The 27,221-nt window shown below is 45.9% G+C and overlaps 1 protein-coding gene across 2 annotated transcripts in view; it reads right to left on the reverse strand.

The window, feature by feature from the left end:
- Positions 1–22,858: 22,858 nt before the first annotated feature.
- Positions 22,859–27,221, reverse strand: part of elfn2a (extracellular leucine-rich repeat and fibronectin type III domain containing 2a) — a 104,259-nt gene continuing 99,896 nt past the window's right edge. For both annotated transcript variants that reach the window (XM_027029427.2, XM_035520730.1), the window contains one exon: positions 22,859–27,221. This exon is cut by the window's right edge and continues 425 nt beyond it. In XM_027029427.2, the coding sequence (XP_026885228.2) occupies positions 24,577–27,221 (2,645 nt within the window). In that variant the 3' untranslated portion in view covers positions 22,859–24,576.

Below are 27,221 nucleotides of genomic sequence, written 5' to 3' on the forward strand. Positions count from 1 at the left end.
AGACAGCAGCGACAGGTCTATGAAGACAGCAGACAGTTTAGAGAGCAGTGACAGGTCTATGAAGACAGCAGACGGCTCAGACAGCAGCGACAGGTCTATGAAGACAGCAGATGGCTCAGACAGCAGCGACAGGTCTATGAAGACAGCAGACAGCTCAGAGAGCAATGACAGGTCTATGAAGACAGCAGACAGTTTAGAGAGCAGTGACAGGTCTATGAAGACAGCAGACAGTTTAGAGAGCAATGACAGGTCTATGAAGACAGCAGACAGCTCAGAGCACAGCGACAGGTCTATGAAGACAGCTCAGAGAGCAGTGACAGGTCTATAAGGACAGCTCAGAGAGCAGCGACAGGTCTATGAAGACAGCAGACAGCTCAGAGAGCAGCGACAGGTCTATAAGGACAGCTCAGAGAGCAGTGACAGGTCTATGAAGACAGCAGACAGCTCAGAGAGCAGCGACAGGTCTATAAAGACAGCTCAGAGAGCAGCGACAGGTCTATGAAGACAGCAGACAGTTTAGAGAGCAGTGACAGGTCTATGAAGACAGCAGACGGCTCAGACAGCAGCAACAGGTCTATGAAGACAGCAGATGGCTCAGACAGCAGCGACAGGTCTATGAAGACAGCAGACAGCTCAGAGAGCAATGACAGGTCTATGAAGACAGCAGACAGTTTAGAGAGCAGTGACAGGTCTATGAAGACAGCAGACAGTTTAGAGAGCAATGACAGGTCTATGAAGACAGCAGACAGCTCAGAGCACAGCGACAGGTCTATGAAGACAGCTCAGAGAGCAGCGACAGGTCTATAAGGACAGCTCAGAGAGCAGCGACAGGTCTATGAAGACAGCTCAGAGAGCAGCGACAGGTCTATAAGGACAGCTCAGAGAGCAGCGACAGGTCTATGAAGATAGCAGACAGCTCAGAGAGCAGCGACAGGTCTATAAGGACAGCTCAGAGAGCAGTGACAGGTCTATGAAGACAGCTCAGAGAGCAGCGACAGGTCTATGAAGACAGCAGACAGCTCAGAGAGCAGCGACAGGTCTATAAAGACAGCTCAGACAGCAGCGACAGGTGACACCCCCTTCCCCTCCCCTGCACTCCCCACACAATTTTCTCTAAACCTTCATCTGTATTTAAATGAGCTGAAGAAGGAGGCAGGTCTAAGAGTTTTCTGTACATGCCCTCATTAACCAGGCCAGTTAAAGAGAGAGCGAGAGAGAGAGAGAGAGAAGCTAACTAATAAACAGAGATAGTGAAAGAAAGGAGACAGTAAGACTACCACTTTATATGTTACCCTGTTGCCCACAGGGAAAATGGAAGCAGATGTCTCCTTAAAAGAGGAAAGTCGTCTGGGGATATGATAATGGCTACAAAGTGTTCTCAAATAACCAAAAGGAATAATATGGTATTCACATACAATATAACCCACCTACAGCATGGGAATCACACTATTTACAGTTAGTACACTCTTTATCCTTTGACCATGTGCACAAGATTCATTGTTACTGGCAGTTAGAAGCTGTTACACATTTCCCAACACACTATTGGGTTTATTTAGTTACCTACCTAACATTAAATCACCAAACGTCCATTTCAGATGGGGAAACAGGGAGGTTTAATGAAAACACATGGCCACAACACCCCACGTACCCACCAAACACAAGCAAGAATGCACATTAATCTGTGCTCAGGAACAGAGACCCCCGGTCGACCACCGACGCCCGACACGCGGCGGCTACCCCAACCATAATCACACGCTGAAAAAAACATTTAGCTAACACACTTTACTTTCTGTCCCATATTGCCAGCTCCATAGTATAACCAGCGCACACGGAAGTGGTCGTTACCCAGGAGAACCGGCCGCCTCCGGCCCTATGCCATAGTGGAATTGATCTGCTGGGCTGAAACTCTGATAGCCCTGTACCTTACACATCTCTCTCCACAGGAAATCAATAGTCCCATGGAGTAGCCAGGGCAAGGGGCCACACCTTCACTGCAGTTATTATGATGAGAGAGAGAGAGAGAGAGAGAGAGAGAGAGAGAGAGAGAGGGAAATGAAAATCTGAATTTCTCATAGAATTGCAGCCATCACTTTTAAGCATGCTGTCAGGTCAGTGAAATTTAAAAATCAGCATATCTATCCCTGTTCCCCGAAGATTAGTATCCATCTCAACTAAATTCAAACTGCTGTCTTACACAGCTCATGCCCAGCTAATGTTCCAACCCAAGACAAACACACCCTTACTCTGCTGTTCTCACCCCAGTCTAACACACCCTTACTCTAGTGTTCCCACCCGTCTAACACACCCTTACTCTAGTGTTCCCACCCCAGTCTAACACACCCTTACTCTAGTGTTCCCATCCCACACTAACACACCCTTACTCTAGTGTTCCCATCCCACACTAACACACCCTTACTCTAGTGTTCCCACCCCAGTCTAACACACCCTTACTCTAGTGTTCCCACCCCAGTCTAACACACCCTTACTCTAGTGTTCCCATCCCACACTAACACACCCTTACTCTAGTGTTCCCATCCCACACTAACACACCCTTACTCTAGTGTTCCCATCCCACACTAACACACCCTTACTCTAGTGTTCCCATCCCACACTAACACACCCTTACTCTAGTGTTCCCATCCCAGACTAACACACCCTTACTCTAGTGTTCCCACCCGTCTAGCACACCCTTACTCTAGTGTTCCCACCCCACACTAACACACCCTTACTCTAGTGTTCCCACCCCACACTAACACACCCTTACTCTAGTGTTCCCACCCCAGTCTAACACACCCTTACTCTAGTGTTCCCACCCCAGTCTAACGCACCCTTACTCTAGTGTTCCCACCCCAGTCTAACACACCCTTACTCTAGTGTTCCCACCCCAGTCTAACGCACCCTTACTCTAGTGTTCCCACCCCAGTCTAACACACCCTTACTCTAGTGTTCCCACCCCAGTCTAACACACCCTTACTCTAGTGTTCCCACCCGTCTAACGCACCCTTACTCTAGTGTTCCCACCCCAGTCTAACACACCCTTACTCTAGTGTTCCCACCCCAGTCTAACACACCCTTACTCTAGTGTTCCCACCCCAGTCTAACGCACCCTTACTCTAGTGTTCCCACCCCACACTAACACACCCTTACTCTAGTGTTCCCACCCCAGTCTAACGCACCCTTACTCTAGTGTTCCCACCCCAGTCTAACGCACCCTTACTCTAGTGTTCCCACCCCAGTCTAACACACCCTTACTCTAGTGTTCCCACCCCAGTCTAACGCACCCTTACTCTAGTGTTCCCACCCCAGTCTAACACACCCTTACTCTAGTGTTCCCACCCCAGTCTAACACACCCTTACTCTAGTGTTCCCACCCCAGTCTAACGCACCCTTACTCTAGTGTTCCCACCCCAGTCTAACACACCCTTACTCTAGTGTTCCCACCCCAGTCTAACACACCCTTACTCTAGTGTTCCCACCCCAGTCTAACGCACCCTTACTCTAGTGTTCCCACCCCACACTAACACACCCTTACTCTAGTGTTCCCACCCCAGTCTAACGCACCCTTACTCTAGTGTTCCCACCCCAGTCTAACGCACCCTTACTCTAGTGTTCCCACCCCAGTCTAACACACCCTTACTCTAGTGTTCCCACCCCAGTCTAACGCACCCTTACTCTAGTGTTCCCACCCCAGTCTAACGCACCCTTACTCTAGTGTTCCCACCCCAGTCTAACACACCCTTACTCTAGTGTTCCCACCCCAGTCTAACGCACCCTTACTCTAGTGTTCCCACCCCAGTCTAACACACCCTTACTCTAGTGATAATTGAAAATGCAGTTGCCTCACTAGGAGCAAAACAAGCAAACACATCACCGCCATTCAAAAATCCCTACACTGGCTAGCAGTACACTACAAAGTTGAGCTGACGTTGTTATTACTGGTCACTTAACATGGGTTGGGACCAGTGCCCCTATCCGATGTGCTGTGAGAACTCCAAGCCTAGCAGAACTCTCAGAAGAGTAGGAACCAGTCAGTCTTTTGGAGGTGCAGCGTTTAGCTGAAATGATGTTGGACCGGTTGTCGCATTAAATGCCAACATAAGATGCTCCTGTTCTGAGACGTTTTCTTTCATGTAACCAGGTGCTCAGCTCGGGTTAAACACTGTCCCCTACACTCCTTTAGCACTTTTTAACTTCATTTTCAGCACTACAAAAGACTTTTATTTCTTCAAGCTCGTGACATATTCTGTCTTTATTCTCATTTTTTTATCTTGAGAGTTTACATGTTTCATTTGAAACTCTTTTATCTCTTAACGTTTCAGAAGTCTTCGTTTATTTCGATGACTATTTCAAATTGGTTCTGATAAATCATTTTTAATTTGATCTTTTCCATTTAAACCATTAGTTTATTTATCTATAAATTTCTTTTATGTGAAGCACTTTCAATTTCCACGGTGTATGAAAAGTGCTAAATAAACCAATGTGCTTCGCTTTGCCTAGCATTCCAACCTCAGTGCTCCAGAACCGTTCCTGTTTGTGTTTGATGGTTCTTGATCTCATTAACCGCACTCAATATCTCCACAAACCTCTCTCAGAACGTTCCCCCGTGCTGTCGCAGTTGTGCAGGCAGTAGTAGTCAGCAGGTTGGGAACACATCTGCTCGTAACCGGCAGATAGAGAGAGCTTAACCGGTGGCTTCGGGTGTCCTTAGCCGGAATTTAAGCGCAGGCAGAGTAAAAGGCTTCCCAAACAGCTGTGCTCCTATACCCAAATTGGGCTTTTTCTGATGTCAAGTGTGGTTGTGGGTGGAGGTGGGGGTGATTAAAGTGTTGCGGGGTGAGGGCAGATTTGCATAGTGGCAGGCGAAGACTGATTGCTTCACTTCAAGCTTAAAACACTGGCAGACAAAGCAATCAGTTCCCATACAGCCAGTCAGAAAGAGAGAGAGAGAGAGAGAGAGAGAGAGAGAGAGAGAGAGACAGAGAGAAGCAGAGGAGAGGAGACGGGGAAACACAAGAAGATCAATGGGAAGTCGTACCCAGCAACATGCACATGCATACTATCACACAAAATAGTCAATGACTCGAATATGTACTTCACACACACACACACACACACACACACACACACAGTATTCTGTTGAAAAATGCATAGCCTTTAACTAAGCACCAGAACACACATTCAGCGAGAGGTGTGACTATATGCAGTCCATTGTTAGCTCAAGGCATTGGTCACTGTTATTATGTTTTTTGCTGGGTAAACACAGCCGCTCGAGAAAATAAATGCAATACTGTCATACAACCTGTCTCTGGACTTTTGCCATCAAAGTTTTCTCCCCCTCAACTTTCTCTCTCTTCATATCTCTCTCCCTTGAGGATACCTCATCAGTTCTTCAGGCACGCGCACACACACACACACACACACACACACACACACACACACACACACACACACACACACACACACACACACTCACACACTCACACTCACACACACACAGGTTAATATTAAGTTGTTTCTGTTTGTGTGCTGCTGGCAGAGACAGTCTTTTTATCATCCTACTCGCATACAGTTCACAGTCTACGAGCAGAAGGAAGCGTTGATAAATAGTTAATATGTAGTTTCTCCAGATGCCCTTCTCCATTGTGGACATCATGAAAGATGTAGGTGTGTGTGTGTGTGCTTGTCTGTGTGTGATTTAGGAGCGTGCTGTGTGACACCTGCCCGTATCTACTATGGCCTGAAAAGCACTTCCGAAGAGTGGGAGGAGTTACCCATGAGCTCCGCCTCCTCTCAGAGTAATGCACTGTACTGTCTGACTCCCGGAGAAGTGGCTAAAGTGCACATGAGCACATATTGCGAACAGATGAATAGCTTCTGAAGAAGCTTCTGCCTTCTGAAGTGTAGTGAATGACAACAATACCTTCCCTGTTGGGGAGCAGGGTTCAAACCCCATCTGGGTAAGTGCCCTGTGCTATACCAGTAAGAGCCCTTGGACAAGACTCTTAACGCTACGAATGCCTTTGTCTGTAAAATGCTTGAAACTGTAAATTGCTCTGCATAAAAGCATTGGCCAAATGCATAAATGTCATGTGATCTTGTTGAATGATTAACTCCTATCCCTGCTACATTGCTGCATTAACCCTATGACCTTCAATAAGTATATTATCACAATCTTACTACCTTATTAATCTATCCCAACTATACATGGTCTACTATACCACCCTAACTCTAATACATTACCCTGCTGTTACATCTCTTCTCCTAACAGTACCTTGACCCTACTACTGTATTACATTAATCCTAATCATGACATTAACACTAACATGTTACTACACAAACCCTAAGACATCCTTACATTAAATTATTATATTACAACTATGACCTTACTGCATCATTTACAATAACTGCAGCCTCTGTGGTCTATCAGATCCCCTTCTGCTATCTGGGGTCCTTTAACTACCATCTCAGAAACATCAACAACTGCTGTTTCCTTTTTAAAAACTCGGCCTACCGTTCTCTGAGAAGCCCCATGATTTTGGGACTGCCCCAGATCACTGTTCACTGGTGAGTTTAGAACACTCAGGAAAATCAGGGCAGATTTAGATTTACCTCACTACTGCCCTTACCCTGCCATGGCAACGAAACCCCACGATTCTTCTGAGCACGTTCGCCGACGACAGATCCGGGAAGCGCCCTCTGCTCTGGGATGGTTTATGAACGTGGATTCAAACAGCCGTCGGTTCGCTGATCTTCCAGCTGGGAGCTCTAGCTGCTTTAATATATCCTTCTGTCATTTGGGAAGAGTGGGAGAAATGACTGTGAATAGCCCGGTAATTATAAGGCATGGCTAGAACAGAGCAACTCTATTTCGCAAGTGTTATCTTTACTGGAAAATATTCCATTTCATATCGCTACAATCTGGGAAGAAACTGAAAGCTTAACTAATACTTTGCATATTTAGCAGCTGCCTTTATTTGACAATAAAAAAAACGTGTTTACATTTGTTGTATTTCCGCTGGGTCTGGCGCTAGTGAGGCGTAGTAACTGGCATGGTAGAATAGCCGAGGTACGGGCCAGAGCTGGAGCGAGCCGGGAACGAATCTCCGTCCCAGCGGGGTGCTGCTAAAACTACAGCGGATCATAGGGGTGGATGCACTCCTCCACCCTCCCCGTTCGGGCTGTCCTTCGCGCAGCCCGGGTAGCTCTCACCATTTCCTGAAGCCGCTGTCGTTCCTCCACCTCTTGCTCCATCCCCCTCGCCCTCTACTAACCTCTCTCGGCGGACCAGAGAGCCCTCTTCATCGGGCGAGTGGATGTAGAAGAGAGTGTTTATGCAGCGATCTCGCATAACACGGAATATTACGCGTCGCCGGGGCGCGCCGTTTAACTGGGCGAGTTGGAGCACGGCGGTGGGAAAGAGAAATGGGATAAAGGGAAACATAAGAAAACAGGATGAGAGAAGTTATACCCCATAAGGGTTTAAGCGTTGTTGGAATGTTCTGGAAAACAGCAGAGAAATGTTGGGAATGAGGGTAACGTGGTCCAGTGTTTGCAGCACATGAAAACAGATGGAGAATCAGATGAGTGTTCTTTCCTCATTCGCACAACCAGGAAAAATGTTCACCTTAAATTAAATCTGGTCAATACCTAAATGACTCTGGTATGGAAAACGCTCCTGGTTGGTACGCCCTCACCTCCAGCCCCTTCTGCATCTGCCTATCAGCTCTTGGCCTCGATGACGACCCACCATGACTCCATCCTAGCACCGCCCCCTTGTCGACTGCTTACAGACTTTCTAGCACTCGCCCACTCCCCTATACATAGAGTACGACATAGAGTAGTAGGTCGTTCTGTTAGTCAATCCCAGACTCTTTCCCCGTTGGTCTGTCTTCAGTCTAGACCACAGCAGTCTGTTTGTGGGCCATTTCTGTCTGTCTTTGATTAAGGTTATCCTGTATAGTAAAAACAAACAAACAGAAAAAAAACAGAAGTAGAATCAGTTGGCCTATAACATATCCCAAGTTCTCTAGCAGGTTCTTAGGTGCATGAAATAATATTTTAGATTAAATTATCGTGTGATACCTGAGGTTTGTCCTGCTGCCTACACAAACTGCTGTATCAATAACTGTTATAAACTACTATACACTGTTCAGTTATTGTAGCGTTGGGAGACTCGACAGGATGCACGAACGACCCGTCTGACATACAACGGCGTTCATTGATAAACATAAAGACAACGTAGCGCTTAGGCTACCACAAGGTTAAACACGACACATCCACCATTAAAGGAGAGACTTATATGCACGCACACTGACCATGCAAAACGAGGTGCAGGTGTGAAACACGGGAGGGCGTGGCCATACGGACGAACGAACACAGACACACGCACACACAGGGAGACGTTTGGGAGGAGGGGCCGTACCGTGACAGAGCCCCTACCCAACGGCGCGACTCCCGGCGCAACAGGGCTACGGCACCGAGACCCTCTCGGTATCCCTCATACGGATAAAAGGACCCCACGGAGTCCATACCTGGATAACGGTCGTATTTGTACCAGTTCCGTTAGTCCGTCAAAGGTCTGTCGGACTACGCAGAGTCCGATCCTGAGCTATACACAGGGCCCCCCGAAAAGTTTCCAGGATCACTTTCCCCTGTTGTCCCAGTATAGAGCATGCCCAACAGTATGGGGGGTTTCCTCGCAGAGGCTGGGGAGGAGCAGTTATGTGTCTTCGTTTCTGTAACATTGGGAGGCTTGGCAGGACGCACAAATGAGCCGTGTCACACACAACGGCGTTCACTGATAAACATGAAGACAACGTAGCGCTTAGGATGTCACAAGGTTAAACACCGACACACCCACAATTAAAGGAGAGACTTATATGCACGTACACTGACGATGCAAGGGAGATGTTTGGGAGGAGGGGCCGTACCCTGACAGTTATCAGAGCGAGCCGGAGAGAGAAGGAGATATTCTTGAGTAGATGATGAGTGTCCAAGATAAATAAACCGCTAAGCTGAACAGTTAAAACATTCTTTGCCAATTTTATTATGGCAGAAGTGAGATTGGCCGTGATGGTTGAATGCTAATCATTTTTTTCATTGACTTTGAGATGGTGCCCTAAGCAAAGTAGGTTAGTCTCAAGAATTCAAGAATATTCCGCCAACTCTTAACTAGTTCATACCTGTAGCTCACTCTTAGGAGCGAGGTCATAGTAACCTCCATTCTGCTTCATAAAATCTGCTCTGAAGGTTAACTGTGCACACACACACACACACACACACACACACACACACACACACTGTAATTGGAATGAGTCTCCTTGGTGTGCTGGCTGTTCTACAAGCGTATCTGTAGTGGTTGTATATAATCATACAAACAGGGGGGTCCAAGCTCTAACAGAGCTCTGCCCCTATTGGGACTCTCACAGCCATAGGCCGATGGGTTATGGTCAGCCTTCACTGCAGTTGCCATGGAGATCCTGTGATTTGGAGAGGGTGGGGCTTTGAAAACAACATGTGACTAATTGTAAGCGGAGCTGAAAGACCCAGTCTGAAGTTGACAAACTGCTCACACACATGCGCTAACAAACTCAAACCCAGGCATCAAATTGGTCAGAGCTGCCCACTGGGGAATGCTGGTCTTCCATCATTCTCAGCAACTCGATGTCTTTGGCATCTTCTGGAGTTGCTACATGTTCAAGAAGTGTTATTGAACTGCCACCTGTTTCAGCAACAGTAACCTATCAGGTCCATCCAATATAGACAATCTTCCTTGACTCCTCCCTGTCACGAGAACTACAGTTTCTGGAGTTTTTGTTCACCTCTTCCCCCATTTAATATCCCACCTATTCATTTTTTTTTCTTTGTTAAAAATAAACACTTCCTCATTCTCGCATTTATTTGTCACTGGAGTGAGATTTGATTTGCCGTAATCTCCCAGACACTGCAGAGAGGGAGAAATATAATCAGAACTCCAAGCTGTTCCAGTTCTCTTCTCCTTGTAAGAATGAATCCAGAACCTTACATATGTGTCTTATCTTCGGTCCTAGACTTCCTGTCTAACAGGATTTGTGCTGGTGTAACAGGTTAAGACTTCTGAATAAGCCATTTATGAATTTCACCAAAGCAATTACATTCAATATTTCCATCCTTTGGGTCTGTATCTCCTACCTGTGTGTATTATGTGGTTTGTGTATGTGGGCATGCAGAGTACAAATTTTAATCTTAATTAGGGGGGTAAGACCAACCCATAGGTTCACAACAGTTATGTAGGTGAACACACGCGGGTCAAACCTTTTCTAACGAAACTAGAGGTAGGTTGCATAGAGTCAGCCTAATAAATGTTTAGAAAGTAGGTTGCACACTTCGTAATTATAATATATGCTGTGTAAAATGGGTTTAGTTTTTGGAAGGGGTAGTCTAATTCTGCTTCCTCACTTTGCTAGTCACGCTAGCATAGAAAACGTCGATGTACCCGCGATCTTTCTTTTCTAGCTGTCTATTTTCTCTTACCAGGGGAGGCAAGCCTGTCTCTCACACACACACACACACACACACACACACACAGTTGATGCTCTCTTATGATCATCACAGTAAAGGACCACAGACCTACTACAATGCAGAATTACACTGAGTAGGTAGAATAGGTGGGCTACACTGAAAGGCCTTAAGAGTTCAGTAAAATGCATGATTTATTATCAACATCAGCATTGTTGGAGAGTAGATCTGGGTGCTTTCTCTCTCTCTCTCTCTCTCTCTCTCTCTCTCTCTCTCTCTCTCTCTCTCTCTCTCTCTCTCTATCTTGCATCCATGTGTCCCTTATCAGAGGACAAGCAATATTAAGAAAGTCAACAGAATTCGTTTTTATTTTCCAAGAGGAGAACACGTATTCAAGAGGTAGCATGGGTGCCGTGTCTGTGGGGGAGGGGGGCGTTAGGTCCTTTTGAGCAGTATTTCACGGAAGAAGATTAAAATGGTGGACTGAGAGAGGTGGGTAAGAAAGACAGATGGACATGGTCAAGACTGACTGAAACTTCTAATTAGCTCACAGCTTCAGATTAAATGCTGACTGTCTCCATACACACACACACACACACACACATTATTGATCAGTGGTGTAATCCAACAGCCATACAAATGAGTAATGGTTCAGAATGTTCCATAGAGATCTGGGGGGAGGTGTTGACAGTTCACTCCTCTTTTGACACCTGCACCTCCCGTCTATCAACTGCTTCCCACGTTTCAGGATCAGAAGGAAAATATGAACCACTCTAAGCTTTATATCGCAGCCATTATTGCTACGGGGAGCAATTAACAGGGCTGAGGACCCGTGAATCAAAAGGCAGGTAACTGATCTGGCCTGACGGACCACCATTGATCTGACAAACTCATTACTGGCCGTGACACACAGTGCAGGAGACTAAGGTGTGGAAGCCCATCCCATAGCATTACTCAGACTCCATCACTCCATCCTGCAAGAAGAAAGGTGAGGAACCTGAAGAGGAAAGAAGAGGTGAGTATTTTTAGCAGCCGGTAGAAGTATACAAGCAGGGAATAAGACATGAGAAGGTTGAACCAGGGACACGATCACGTGAGCATGACCATGGTAAGACAAATCTGTGTGTGTTTATTAGTGAGGCAGTAAGCAGGAGGCTGTGAGCATGAGGACAGCTTTGGGGACATTGCTTCTTTTTTCCGCTTCACAACGCTCTGAAGAATCTAGAATGAAAATCGTCAATAGCGGCTTTTCATCTTTCAGAATGCGCGCACATGCACGCACACGCAAATCTGTCTCAGAGAGAGAGGGAATCTTTTTTTTTTTTTTAAACAGCAGACATTATGCAGTCATAAGGCAAACTAAACTGCCGCTTTCTTAAGAACTTCCCATTATAAGAAACAGGAGGGAAGCAGGGTTGGGATCAAAAGCACTTAGCCAAATGGCTTCTTTTTTTTTCAGATGGACCAGGCATTCACAACCGCAGGTACAAACAAAGAGACATCCATGAAAGGAGGAGGAATCATGTAAGGAAAAATGGTTCGCTTTTTGATAAAAATTTATTGCAAATATAGAAATAGATCTTTTTATACAGAAACTGGAGATGACAGAGTGAAAAACTCAAAGAGAAAAAACAAGATCTGGGAGCTATAAGTGGAGGGATTACTTATATGAAGAAAAATCAGCCAGGAAAAATGGACTGTTACAAAAACCCAGAATAATTAGAATGTATACAAGCTACAGAAGCAAGCTTGGGTGTGTATTGGGAATCCGTCTCAGGTATCGCATTTGCGCAGCTACAGCCCATCATTTCAGTCTAGAGGCTGACACAGACTCCCAGCCAGTAATCAACAGGCTGGCGTTTAGGACCACCACAGCCCTGACTGTTTTGCCTTTAACCTCTTAGGGTGCGTTCAGACTTCGTAACTTTGGTTCGTATAAAATGAACCCCTGTACGATTGCTCTGTAGGGTGATTGGTTAGATTACTTTCGCTTCCTTCTGAACTCCGGTGTGCGCCGAATAAGTGGACTGAGACCCTCTGAGGAGGTGGGGCTCAGTCCATTTTCTAAATGAATTCTGATGCGGTTTGTCTGAAGTATGAACACAATACAAACCAACGGCATCTAAATGAACCGAACACAGGATGTGATGTCACAAGATGCGACAATAAACATGCTGTGGCAGGACAGCATGCATTTAACACAAAGAAATGTTTGCCATTACAGTTCGGTAAAGGCATCGGAAACGTTCAACGTCTTCCTTCTTTGGTGAGTGCAGTGCAGGAATTTCCGATAATAAACCCCGATAATAAAAGACTAAAATATAACGATGTATCATTTTTGTTTGGTCCGGTCCAACAGAACTAAACTACAAGCGTACACATGCCCTTCTAAATCAAAGATCACAGTCCTGATTGTATGTAAACAGAAAATGCGTGGTCAGGTTTAGCCGGTATGTCCCCCTTCGTTCAAAAACGGCCTTAAAATCTGACCGAGCTGGCTCGGCCTGTGGGTCCAAGACAGGTTTGGGCTGACTACACCCAAATCAAATTCATCAATCTGTTTCACTGACCCCTCGGTGAGCCCAGCGCCAAAACCAAAACACAGCCAACCAATCTCAGTCAGTTTATACGTGGAGCGTGTTTAGGGCACCGCTCTCTGTAACCAAGGGCTTTTGCAGGGTGTAGTAGCATTAAATACCCAGCTGCATGTGAGCGGAATTCTGCCAGAATTCCCTCTCAAGGAGCAGCACAAGCAGGCAAGTTCAGGAGGGAATTTGTGCATCTGGGAAATTGCCCCAGGGAAACAAACACTTGTATATTTGTTGAAACACTGCCTCTGCTGGTCGAGCTGTCAGATGGTGCTTTTTTTTTCTCTGTGAGTCTTCATCAAACTCCAAAACCCCTATGCAGTTTTCAGTTTTCAGATTTAAGAATCTGCAAAAGTGGCACATGTAAGCAATTACAGTTTTATTTACCGATTGTTACAAGACAGATGTGAGCCATTCCTGTCTTTGGAAGCTATAATGCCACATGATGTAGTATTTTTGCTGCTTGAACACACCTGCTTAAAGTCATAACGAGCTTCATAACCAGATGTCAAATCACAAGTTGTAGAACACGGGAAATCTCTCCAGCAGCGCCAAATGGCCGACACTGCACTAATCAGAAAGTGGTTGTAAACATTTTATGAAACCTTTTGGGCCATGACATCTTCAAGCTCATCTTCTTGTTGCTAAGTCAGAGCTGCTCCAGGCCAGGGCAAGCATCTTGTCAGATGTGCCCAGGTGAAGCCTAAATTCAGCATATGTCCTCACATTTCCATTGACAAATTCTCCAGGTATGCTCACAGAGAATAGGAAAAGACATTATGTACCAAACACAGTAGCAAACTGCACAAGATTCTCTTGTTTAGTGTATATAGCTTTTTTTAAAAAGTCTAGAATTTGTTTGAACTTCTCACCACTTTAAGACTGTCTACATTGTCTACTCTATGATGGCGGTCCATGCTGAACAGTGGTGTCTGCTAACCCTTTTGTGCAAGCAATTAGCACTCGCTCGCCTTAACGGGTCCAAACACTCCAAAATTGCACTTGAGAAGAGGACGCCCCCGCAATCAAGCGGAATGCTAATTGCAAGGGGAGCTCTCGTGCACCTCGTCCACACTCGAGGGTGGAAGGGTATCGATTAGCAGACGGAGGAAATTTTGGTAGTTGCTCTTGGTTGACTGTTGCCATAGTCCCAACAGACCCCTACCGGTTATGGCCCTGGCTGGGAGCCATGTCAATTAACCTCAAGCAAGCAGGGGGAAATTACACAATGGTGCTAGAACATTCCGTGGTAAAGAGAGATTAGCCCGTGGGGCAGTAAACAGACTCATGAAAGGGTTTTATTCCACCGTGGACAAGTCATTCGTGTCTAACCACACTTTATCCTGCTCTGGGTGCAGTGTGAAACAGCTGAGAAGGAAAACCATGGAGAAAATGAATGAAACAGAGGGTTTTTTAAAAACAGAGCATAAACAGATTTATGGATAAGGCAGTGAAAGATCACAGAAAAAAGATTAATTTCAGTTCCACATTTGTTTTTGTAGTCAACATACATCCACTCGGTATACACAACATTAAATTTCTGCTCATTAAAAATACAAGAATTCATGCAAATATAACACTGTTTCATGTTAATGTCTCTTTTTTAAGCTGTCTATATTCTGTCATCATAATTACAGATCATTGCACGACCCCGACCGTTTCAAGACCCCACCCCGCTAATGACCCCACCTCCCCCACCCAAAACAAACCGGGAACGGGCGCAGTATAAAAACAGTCAGATTCTTTACAAAGTTCACAGATATTTATCACGTATTTCTTTCAATATATAATTCCTTCCAGGTTGGTGACCCAAACATTGCAAAACTGTGAGATGTACTGAAAATAACAAATATGTAAATAAGCAAATAATAAGGTTTATCCACAGAATCAAACAGCAGTGTAAATGCTGATATGACAGCTAATATAGAGAATACAGGAGGTTATCAGGAGGTTATCTGGTGTGTAATGTGCTCCTCATCAGCTCTGATTTACCACAACTATAAGCAGCCTCTGGACATCTGCACGGCAACGGTTACTAAAGAGTTTCTTCTTTTACCCATAGCTTATCTGTATTCTTTCAGCAATGCTAACAGTGGTCCAGAAATGAATAGGACAACCCAACCGTTATTAAAGTCAGCTTCAACTTCAAGCAGACTGTCCCTTTTATGGTGATGTGTGATCGGACCCTGCAGTTAGAATGAGCCTGCTCAACTTTTATTACTCCATACGCCCTCATGTGTTGTCCTTAATAACTAGCCAGTATCACGTGGAAGTGTGTGGTGACCAATCAGAAGAGCCAAAGAAAATCACTGATGCAGGGAACAGGGAGGAAGGAAGGGAAGTGCCGACTGAAGCCTGATTTAGAACCTGATTTAGAACCGTTTAGAACCGTTTAGAACCTGATTTAGAACCGTTTAGAACCTGATTTAGAACCGTTTAGAGCCTGATTTAGAACTGTTTAGAGCCTGATTTAGAACCGTTTATAATCTGATTTAGAAGCATTTAGAACCGTTTAGAGCCTGATTTAGAACCTTTTAGAACCGCTTAGAGTTTCATGTGTATCTTTCTGGTCAGATGATCCAGTCACGGATGGGTTCCTCTGGCGACAATGACGCAGCTCCGCCTGACTCCTCTGGCTCAGAGCCACGTTACTGAGCGGATTATCCCGATCTCTCGGGAACATGTTTTTTTTGTTTTTTTTTTCCCAGGCAGAAAACAATGCAGCTCAGAGAACGCCGAGGCTAGGGGTGGATAACGGCCTTGTAGCCACGCTGTTAATGTCCAGACCCTGCTCTCAACTGTGAACGGGATCAGGCGGGCGTTAAGTAGGAGCCTCGCATAGGATCGGTCTTCAAGCCAGAGGGCCAGAGCGTCCTTTCCTCAGCTAAAGCTATTAGCTGTCACTTAACAAGGAAGACGTAACAAAGCAGACTGTAATCGATGCTAACTGGTCTAATAGGCAAACCATGGGCTAACCAAGCAAACACTAACAGGCAGGAGGGTGCTAATTCTACAGTCAGGACTTTTTAGTACACAGAAGTACCAGACCATTAATTACAATACCACGGTAGAAAGAGCTTAGGGAAACGAGTTAAGTGATAAAATTCAGATCCCTGGATGCAAAAACCATAAATCTTCATCAGTAAGAACTGGATTTTCCAAGCTTTGTTTAAATCTGCATTATTAGTAAAAATCTGAAGTCTGTCATTTCCTGTTCTGGCTCGCACTGGGGCACGCCAAGCAAACGTTTCATATACGGTCTTCTTTGTCAGTTTAATCCATTGCAATGCACAAAGAGTCAAGCACTATGGTTGTGCTTAGTCAAGCAGTGTGCAGGACATGTGGTGCAGAATTAGCTAATGTGGCTGTCTATCACTACAGGTCCAGTGGGTGCACGTTGTAGGCCTCCATCAGCAGGGGTGTGGCTGGCTAATCAGACAGATGCATTCTTACATAGGAGTGTGTTTGGGTCAGCACTCTCTTCTGGGCAGATCCCACCCTCACTCATTTAATCAGAGCATGAGTGGCTGAAAATAGCAAAGAGGCAGAGCCGGCATGCACGCACACACACACGCACGCACGCACACGTATATTTTCAGACACAAAATAATGTATGCACACATACACACACGAACACAAATTTAGTTGCAAATGATTCAAAATCATTCTATGCCATTTAAGTCCTTAAAAAATCAACATGCTTGTAAAATATACTGAAAATATACTCATTCCACAAACACACTCAGATACAAGCCTACACACACACACACACACACACACACACACTCTCTCTCTCTCAGATACAAGCCTACACACACACACACACACACTCTCTCTCTCAGATAGAAGCCCCCCCCACACACACACACACAAACACTCAGATACAAGCCCCCCCACACACACACACACAAACACATACAAACACTGTCAGATACAAGCCCACAAACACACACAAAATCCTCAAAGGATTGCTGAGCACATGAGTGAATATTAAGCAATGATATCTTTATTTAATGTTTTTTTTAATTATTATATCTTTAAGCACACATACATACACACACACACACAACAAAAATGCACACACACTCACACATTCTTAATATCAGCCTTTTTACATTGCTGTAACACATTCACTTTGCATGACAGCATGCCTGAGGATTTCTGTCCAACAGCCTTCTCCTTTCATCCAACCTCAACCATCTTAGAAAGATGCTCTTCCTCTTTCTCCCTGTCTCTTTCACTTGCCTCTCTCTCTCTCTCTCTCTCTCTCTCTCTCTCTCTCTCTCTCTCTCTCTCTCTCTCTCTCTCTCACACACACTCAGAATAAATGCTGCTTTCCTTTGGCTGGTTAGCTAGGACAACCCCCGCAGGGCCGAGTTTATCGATTACACACAGGGGTTTTGTGCTGTACAGAAACCCCCGTGGCCACAGGCACTGAGGGGAAAACAACTCCTCCTGCCCGCCACGCGGCAGCCCAGCCACAGACTCACCCTGGCGTTGGCCCTCCCCACTCCTCTTCACGTCTGCAAAGGAGGCATGGAGCCTTCCGGAATTACCTGGATACGACCAGGAGGTTCAACAGAGAATCGCAACTGGAATCTAATCTAACACTGATGCGGCCTTGGCTCCTGAGCCTGGGAAAGCCTGCCTTCTTCACAACTTGAAGTGGGACTCCCTGCACGTCTGACACCTGTGGCACAACAGCATTGTGATGACGTTTGCAAATAGTACTCATCTGCCTGATAAGCGCCCTGCACACAAACCCCGAATGCCACCGAGGACGCCCTCCGGCTGCCATCACGCAGGACAGGTCTACACTGCACTCGCTTAAAACAGAAACAAGAAACCTGTTCATCTTTTCCATTAATTGACCTTCTAAAATTCAAGCCCCTGTTGCGTGACTGAATAGAGGTTTTCACATCTCTGCAGTGAAAAGGTTGTCGCTGTAACAGCTCTCTCACTAAATCTGCTGTTATTGTAACATTACCACTACGTCAGGATAACTGCTCTATCACTAAATCCGCTATATAATTACTGCTCCATCAGCATAACTGCTCTGTTACAGTAGATGCTATATCATTACCTTTTCATTCGCCATGTCTGCTCTATCACTCTAACTGGTCCATCTATTATGAATCACAGGTAAAAAAACTTCACTTATGATATTAGCTCTATCATTCTGTCCTGTGTGTGGAATGTCTGATCTTTGTCAGGATGGAAGAACCCCAAAATAATTGGGAAACAAACACTTTTCAGGACAGACTTAAGTGGATGTTAAGCACTGACAACCAGGCATATCTGTTGTCACAATCATAGGCTTCAAAGACGTTGCAAGCTAACAACAAACAAAGCCCAGACGAGCTCGAGACCAGTTGGGCCTGCCTGCAATTCATTTACACCAAGGGACAGAAACTCTTGGTGTTACAGTATCAGCATGCGAATGCTTTCCTAAAGCGTTTCTCAACCATCTGCCCTTTAAAACCATTCCCGTGGTTTAATAAGCCACCTGCCGTCTGCCTATTATCACTCAATATAAACTGTACACCACACGCTTACTGTGGGTTTGTTCCCATGGACAGAAAAGAAGTGGCAGAGAGAAGCAGGGATGTTCCAGACTGCATCAACATACCGCATCTTTAGGCATGGGCAGCTGACAGCCAAGTCAGCGAGGGGAAAAAAAGTCTCAATGAAAATTAGAAAGAGTGTCCTCTTTGAAGACTATCGCATGAAACAAAGGTCAAGATAGACCTCCCGATACATAGACCTGGTACTAAGAACTAGGATGCCCCCTCTGATATATGTCTTCTCCTGGACTTTCTCCTGGAGTGTAAAGCTTGAACACCAGTAGGAGTAAAGACTTTTATTAAAATACATTTTACATATATACTTTTATAAAGGTTTTTATTAAAATTATTTATTCTTTGTTTTTCTGACAAAAAAACAGAAAGATGATAGTTTAGGATTTTCAATGGTCAGAGCTTAATAATTTAGTAAATGTCTACAGATAGCAATTATAATGACTGTATAGCACTGGAGAAGAATTTCAGTGTATTGAAATAACATTTGAACTACTGCCAAATACTGTATTTTTGTCTTACCAATTATGATGACACCTGAGATTTACAGCCCCAGTAAGGTGAAGCGTGAGACTAAGTTGGCCTTGAGCTTCATAGACCAATTCAACCGCATTACTCAGGCCTTAAACACTGATCTCCAGACCTGCTCCACAAGAGCTGAGTTACTGATCCGGAATTGAGATTTGTTTCTCTGCCTGCAGTCAAAGGCAGAGTCAGAATTCATGTGGCCAGAAGACCTCATTCCCGTGTTAAAAAAGAATCTGTGCTCACTGCACCACACCCTGGATTTAGCTCCACTGTGTTTTTATTTATTTATTAGTTTATTTTTGTGGATGCACGGAGGAGAAGATGAATAAGATTCTATATTTAGCCTTATTTCCATCGAGCGAGCTTACGCGGCATTTCCATGGAGGTGGAGCATGCATGACATCACAGTGGGCCTGCTCTTTCCGGCCGTCTGGATGGGAAGTGATGTCATCCTTCAGGTAAACTGAAGTGCTGGCGGCAACGCCTAGCATTTCCTGCCACGCTGGGAGCCACAGGCACCCTGCTGCAGCTGAGGAAGCACTGTTCCCCTCCTCCTCCTCTTACCCCCGCAACACAGTGTGATAGCTAGCTCGGACAGCCTGGCTTAAACCCAGCCACACGCGTTCAAGGATCACACTGGGCCTAGCCCCAGTAGCAACAGGAAATGAGCTGGACAACAAAGCATAAACAGATAAATATCAAAACACACCACATATCTGATTCTGAGTACACTGCAAAACATACTGTTACACAGCTGGCTGGTTTGTAAAAGAGATCATAATCATAACACACAGCATATACCTACATGTAGGTGATTGGTGTGTTAAAACTAATATTTACAAACTGACTAGAAAAAAAAATCCCTATGAGTGAAGTCTAATTCAGATGACACACCAGATGAGCAGATTAAGGGTGCCAAACAGCAAATGCAAAATAAATGGGTTTTGCTGAACTTTATACAACAAAACATAACAACGTTAACATATTATATGTCAGTCTGATAACACAATATAGCTTTAACTATGATCTTTGATGCATAGCCACTCACTGTTAACAAATTCTAACTCTAAAAAAATCCACTAAAATTTCACAATGTTGTTTTTTATCAAACGCAAACTCAAAAACACCCGATTTTAAATCCCTGTTTTCCACCTGGGCTGTGCAAATCTAGCATTTAGCTCAGTGGGGCAGTTAGCAAATAGCCACATTTGAAACCACTTTGTGTAGGTGTCTGCATGGAGGGCTCTGCAGTAGGATGGGGTGGAATGACGCCCAGAGCACAGAGGAGGGGGCAATGTTGCCCAAGTAATGGCAGTCTCAAGATTACAAAATCACTATCGCACAAATAACAGGCCTGATTAGCCAACCAATTCCCAGACTTATGGCAGCCATTAAGAGCTCGGTGAAGCTGGAGACTGCAGCCAAAGTGAGGAAAGTGGGAAAGGATGGAAGGTGTGTGTCGTGTCTGTTATCCAGGATGTTCAAGGCCCAAGCTGTATGGTGCGGACCCTGCACTTCCTACGCATATGCATTAAGTTGATGTATTATATAACATCAGTATGATATCGCTTATGATTCTGAGGCCAATATTTAAAGTGAAACCGATAAGACTGAAAAGCAATGCTAAAAACTATAAAGCCATGCAGACAGGTATTCCCTCATGAGATGGCAGATAATACACGCAATTTCAATCTAAATGCATTTTATTCTATTGCATTTTTGTTAGAATTTTATAATAACTTTGTTATAAACGTATAATTTATATAATAGATATTATATATTAGTTCTTTTTTTTTTCACGTTGCGCTGATATGCATGGCCACAGCAGCTGCTGGCAGACTTGTGCTTATAAATGCTGGAGTAAAACGCTAACAGGAGGGTACTATGGGAAATCATCAGACATTAAACATTTGAGCATTTTCACAAACCATCAGGCCAAGAAAATAAATACACTTGAAAAACCAGTAACAAAAATTATGTAACCACAGTTGAACTTCAAAGCCGGGTAAACAAGCACATAAACAAAAACAAATAAAGAAACAAACAGTTTCAATACCCTCAATGTTTGGTACCTTCCCTTGTCTTGTTTTCTTGCCAAAGGAGCACTTAAATCTATGAGTCACTGTAAACAATCTATAGGAGACGCTGTGGAATGGAAAATGTTACCACATATGTATAGATGACCGTGATCTTGTACAAAACTGAGTTACTGTGAGTTTGCGTTGGACTCTGTGTGTACATAGGTGATTTGTTTTCCACTTGAAATGTCCATTATGTTGTTTACAATTCATCAATATAATATATATTTATATATGTATATATATCCACCATGGAAAAGTAGACTGTTTATTTTGCGCAAAATTTGTCACAGTTAGCCACCGGTAGCTTGCCAACATTACTTGTGTTTGTGTGAGCGCACATGCAGACAATAAGACCGAACAGGAAGTGTGGTCATCATCAGTTATCATCAGTCTCCAGCCGTTCTCGGTGTGATGACATATGGGAACGCTATCTGAACACTACAGGGGTTCCCTAAGGTTTGACTACCACTCTGTGCCAAGAGATAAATATAGTGTTTATCTGCAAGACGCAAAGCAGCTCTGTTTCTATTTCAGTGTCGTTTCTACTAATCCATTCCCAATTTTAGTCTGTCGGGTCGCATGTTTGCCTTTGGTCTCTCCTATCATGTGACAAAATCTGGAAGAACCGACATGCTCTTTTTCCAAATCTTTCTGAACTACTGACCAGCTATTCATAATCAACTGGATTATGCATCCGAGTAGCCCACATCGCCTGGTATATCGCGAACATCGAAAAGGTGGAGAGGAACTGTAACTTCCTTACCACCCAGTGAGAACATAGCCATTCGCCCCCTGGTGGACATTGGGTAATGGCACCACAGGGACGGGAGCCGGGCATCACATCCCTTCACATCAAGTGCTCACCGGGAGTTTCATCTGGACTGAAAACTAACTATCCTAAAAGTCGACCATTGTTTACTGTTTTTAAGAGGGGAGTGACACTTTAACCTCAGGTAGCGGGGACAACCCTTCCACTAAGGTCGTGCCGTCTCCTTCGAGGCAAAGCTGTGTTAATACTTAAGTTAATGTTATTAAGGCTGATGTGTGAACAGTTTCCTGGGGCACTGCAGTTCCACTCTGGTCCACTACAATGCTCTCAGCGAACATTGGTTAGTGAATTGCTTTGGGTCATAATCACTCTGTGGCTGTATAAACTGTGTCATTGCTCCTGGACTGAAGACCGACTGGGTCTTTACACTCGCCCGGATCTCAAAGACTTCTCCCCGACTTCCCCGGGAATGGACCCGCATGCGAGGCCTGGCTCTTCTGGCTTTTGGCTGCATCAATTCTCAATTATGGCGTATTGATCTCTCCTCTTCTGACTTACACTGCATTGACACCTGCAGTGGGCATATCACAGTGTGCAAAAAGAATTTCTAAATGGTGAAAGGCCCAAATCCACTTGTCAAATGAGGAGACTGATATCATTAGACAGGTCGAAACCTGATGGCACTTGGTGTTATCCAAACTAAGGGCAGTGAGTTCAACATTGGGCTCATGCAGAATGTATACATTTTGCAGCACAAATGCATTAATAATAGAGCTGCCGGGACCACCCCCACACCCACCCCATGCTGTCTCTGCAAAGTCTTCCAGTACCAGCAAACTGAGTTCATTTTGTGAGGCCTATTAAAGCCTGTTGATTAAAGAGTGGTTCTATCACAATGGCCACCCAATCTTAAAGGTTAAATAAACACTGCTGTATTCACTTAATCAAATCGCATAAAGGCCAGCATTTACTCTCTCTGTGGCCTTTCTGACATCCACAGGTCAGCTGGAGACTCCAGGGGTGCATCCTGGATAATGACTTGATTGGAAAATGTACAATGAATTGTTCAGTGTGGCAGTGTTAATAATATTAGCACTTCCAGTAATATAAGCACCTTCACGACCCAATGACACTTCATCTACACATAGCTAATTTATTTATGCAATTAAACCGGACAAGGATACAGTGGCCTAAAAACAGATACACGAGGATTAGTTACATTTGTTTGGTCCTCCACATTTACCCCTTTTTTTCTGGACGGGATTAACACCCAAAGGTGGAGATGTTAATCCATAGGTGCCTGGCTTTCAGAAACACAGGCTAAACTAGCGATTCAATGCAGGCAGAGCAGAGAACGCAATCAATCAAGTCAGATACTTTTGAGACTTCAAATTATGGAGGAATAAGCATTTCAACCACTTTCACTATTTTCCTAAAACAGTGCCTGTGCTAGACAACAGAAGGAACCCAAAGGATTTGCCAAAGGACTCCCGCCCACTGACAGTGTCATTTGAGGAGTTACCAACGTCCAGCAGTCTGCTCCTCACAGCACTCTCATCTAGAGCTAATGCATTGGAATGACCACAGACACAGCATTCATTTGAACTTCAGCATGTATGTTGGGCTGAACACACCCCGGTGTAACTATACACACTCTCAGCACTGTGGGCCCACAAGCAGACCATTCTCTGCCGCTACACCTGACAGCCGTTTATCAAGCCCCGTACTCCCTGCGCTCAAGCCCTGTACGCCTTCACATACCTGAATGCCCCCTTTCATTTAATTCTCCTTCTCAAATGTGCCTTTGAGACCTCTTTCTTTAGGTAGCATTAATGTGGGAATTGCAACCGAATAGCCAATCTTTCCGGTAAAATACGGAAAGTGTAATAAATTAGAAATGGCTGAGCTACAGGAGAAAGAAAGAAATAAATAACTGTTTTCATATGAATTGCTACACTTCCTGAATGTAAAGTCTGTCTAATCCCCTGGCGCTGGTATGAAAAGCATGCCCAATGTGCTGTGAGAAACATATGTAGAGGTCTCAAAGCAATGAGTGTGCTCAGACGGAACAAAAATCAGGAGACCGAATGGCCTAGGTTTTGGCCTGTGGCTTCGGCCACGCTGAATTCAAACCTGCTAGTTTTCCTGTCATTTCATGCTAAAAACAATTAACTTGATAAGCGTCACTTAATATCATCCCTGAAGACTGGAGTCAGGCATTGATAAAACAAATACCACTAATTTCTTATTTGAGCACATTTCCTTTCAAATTAGGGTTTAAAAGAGTGCGGTTTGTACATACAACACAAAAATAAAACTGTTCTGTGATAAAATTTGGTCATTCTGGATGCTTTTAAGTTTCCTGTTTCAAATTTCCTGTGCAGTTCTGAGTGGTTGATGATCTATTCCTTAATGAGTCTTTTTTCAAACGTTTGTCTCGGTAGTGGCATGTGGGTGCTGGACTGTCTCAAGAGCCACTTACCACTTACAACCTCTCTCTTCTCGGCAATCTGGTGCCATTGTGCCTCTTGCTCAACTTACAGTTTCTGCTGTGCAGACACTCCTTTCCAGTAGTCAAGGATGTCGTGCAAATCCTCATCCTTAGCGAACTGCACTTTCTTCCGAAGTGCATGGCCAGCTGCTATGTAGGCCTCCTCTCGAGGACTCTTCTTATAGGGGCGAAAGCGTTCCCAGATCTTCAGAGTGGTTTCCGAGGAGTACTCGGGGCTGGAAGAGTAGCCCGAGAAGTTGTGATGTCGCGGTGAGAGCTGTGAATAGGCAGTGTCCCGCTTGGTGCGAGAGAGAGGCTTAAGGAAGGAGGCTTTCTGGGCAGGGGAGTCGATGGCACCCTCGTAGTAGAGAGCGGGGAAGGAGTGCCGGTGCTCTGAGCAGTGGTAGTCAGGGTGCACCTCCAAGAGGTGCTGTTGCGCTGTGCTGCCTCCACCTGGACCTACAACACCACATCCACCCGAACCACCACTGCCACCGCCGCCTCCCCCTCCTCCCCCGTTACCAGCTTCTCCCCTGCCATTACTGCCCCCTTGGATCCCCACAAGGGGGAGCCTCTCCAAAGGCTCCCCGCACCCAACAGGGCTGCCTTTCTCCGCGAATTTGCAGGAATTGGGGCTAAGCGGCTCAGGGACGTCCATGCCGAAGACTCGTGAGCTTTTAACAGAGCCCCCAGAGGAGATGCTGCAGCGCGTTTTCACGCTGCCGAGAACGACGGCGGCTGCATCGGCGCTCGACTGCCGCTGAAGGGGCCGGGCAGCCGTGGCCGGGGGCGGGTCCCTGTAGGGCGGGGAAAGGAAGCCGCCTCCGCTGATGCCAGGTCTCTCGGAGAGAGGCAGGACAAGAGGGATAGGGGATAGTGGGGGGATTTTGGGTGAGGACATCATCTGGCACGCCTCCGTTATTGTTGGGGAGAGCGGGATGAGTCCTCTGACCGAAGGGGTGATGCACTGTGGTGGTGGAGAGGAGGCGTTTTCGGCCGTGGTGGCTGCAGCCGAGTCCAGCTTCAGAGCATCGATGCAGTTGTTAATGATTTGGTTGACTCTATCCACCTCCTTGGCGATGGTGGAAATCTCAGACGCTGAACCTCGACCGCCCTCATCCGAGTCCTCCCCTCTGTCGATCCCGTTTTCCTGCCTCCCGATCTCCTCCCCCAGAATGGCCCCGTCCCTCAACCGGTCCTCCCCGCCGGCCGATGTCCGCACGTCCATGTAGTTCCCTTTGCTGGCTGCCGCGGCCTCTGAGAAGGCCGTGGCCATTTTCTCCACCTGGGGCAAGGTGGAGAGGCGGGAGGAGGTGGTGTTAGCCGAGCTGTGGAGCATTCCCAAGCTGGAGGAGACGGACTGGGGCAGCTTGCTGTGGTGGTGCTGGTGAAGAACCTGCAAGGCCGAAGGGTCGTTGACAGCGGCGGCCGCCGCCTCCGGCCCATAACGCATTTCCAAAATGGTTTTCTTGACACTGATGGACTTCTCTTTCTCTTCCTGGATCCGACGCCTGCGCAAGCAGTAGTACACCAAGCCCAACACGATGACCATGCCGAAGAAACAGCCCAGGATGGTCATTATGTAGTGGGTGGTTGTAGAGGGGCCTGCTCGCAAGTCGTCGGGGCCAGAAGATCGCGTGGCAAAATGCACACACGTGTGGTTGTACCGCTGTGAGTTACGAATTGAGGCCACACAGAAGGTGTAATCTGTGTGGGGCTTCAGGGTGTTGAGTTTGACGATCTGTTTCTTCTTCTTTAGGTTCATAACATCAGACACATAACTATTGTTGTACTGCACCAGTATGTACATCTTGGAGAAGGGTCGAGGTATCTGGACCAGTAGCGAGGCCGAGGAGAGGGAAACAGAATGCAGCTTAACGCTAGGGCTATAAGCCGGATCCGTGGTCGACGAGGCTGTGGGCTGGTGATATGGGCCCAACTGGTCTGGGATATCTGGCCCCATTCCAGAAGATTCCAGGTCGGGGGGCAGGGAGGTTATCCCAGGGATAATTACCCCATCCTTGCACATGGATGACAGGATGGAGTGGGCATTGTGCCCGAGACTGTTGAGTGGGCTCAGCAGTGGGAAGCCAAAAAGCTCCCGTGGGGTCTCGCACTGCAGTCTGTCATATGTGTGGGTGACATTGTTAAAGGCTTCCAGCCAGGTGAGGAAGCTGTAGAGCTCGCAGCCACAGTGGAAGGGATTTCCGGCCAGTTCACACACCAACAGTCGGCCAAGAACCGTGAAGGTGGATGGGTCCAGTTTGGCCAACTTGTTGGAGGACAGGTCAAGACTGCTCAGGCTGGGGCACTCCCAGAAGGCGTTGGTGGCGATGACCTCGATGAGGTTATGCTGCAGAAACAGGCACTGCATCCGACCCAAACCTCTCAGCATCCCTTCTGTGAGGTTGGTCAGCTTGTTGTAACCCAGCTGCAGCACTTGCAGATTGGCCTGTCCAGCAAACGCCCCATCCTCCACGTAAGAGATCTCATTCTTGGTGAGGTTGAGGTCTGTGAGGTTGGTGAAGCGGCTCATTGAGCTGAAGAAGATGGCCTTCAGCTTGTTCTCGTTCAGGCGCAGGTCATGCACCGTATTGTTGATGTGCTGAGGGATTGTCTCGTACGGTGGCTGGTTCTGGCTGCAGATAGCCAGCCACACGTAGCCCTTATCTCCCTCGATCAGCCAGCAGT

Source organism: Electrophorus electricus, chromosome 21, assembly GCF_013358815.1.
Source record: "Electrophorus electricus isolate fEleEle1 chromosome 21, fEleEle1.pri, whole genome shotgun sequence".
NCBI lineage: Eukaryota > Metazoa > Chordata > Actinopteri > Gymnotiformes > Gymnotidae > Electrophorus > Electrophorus electricus.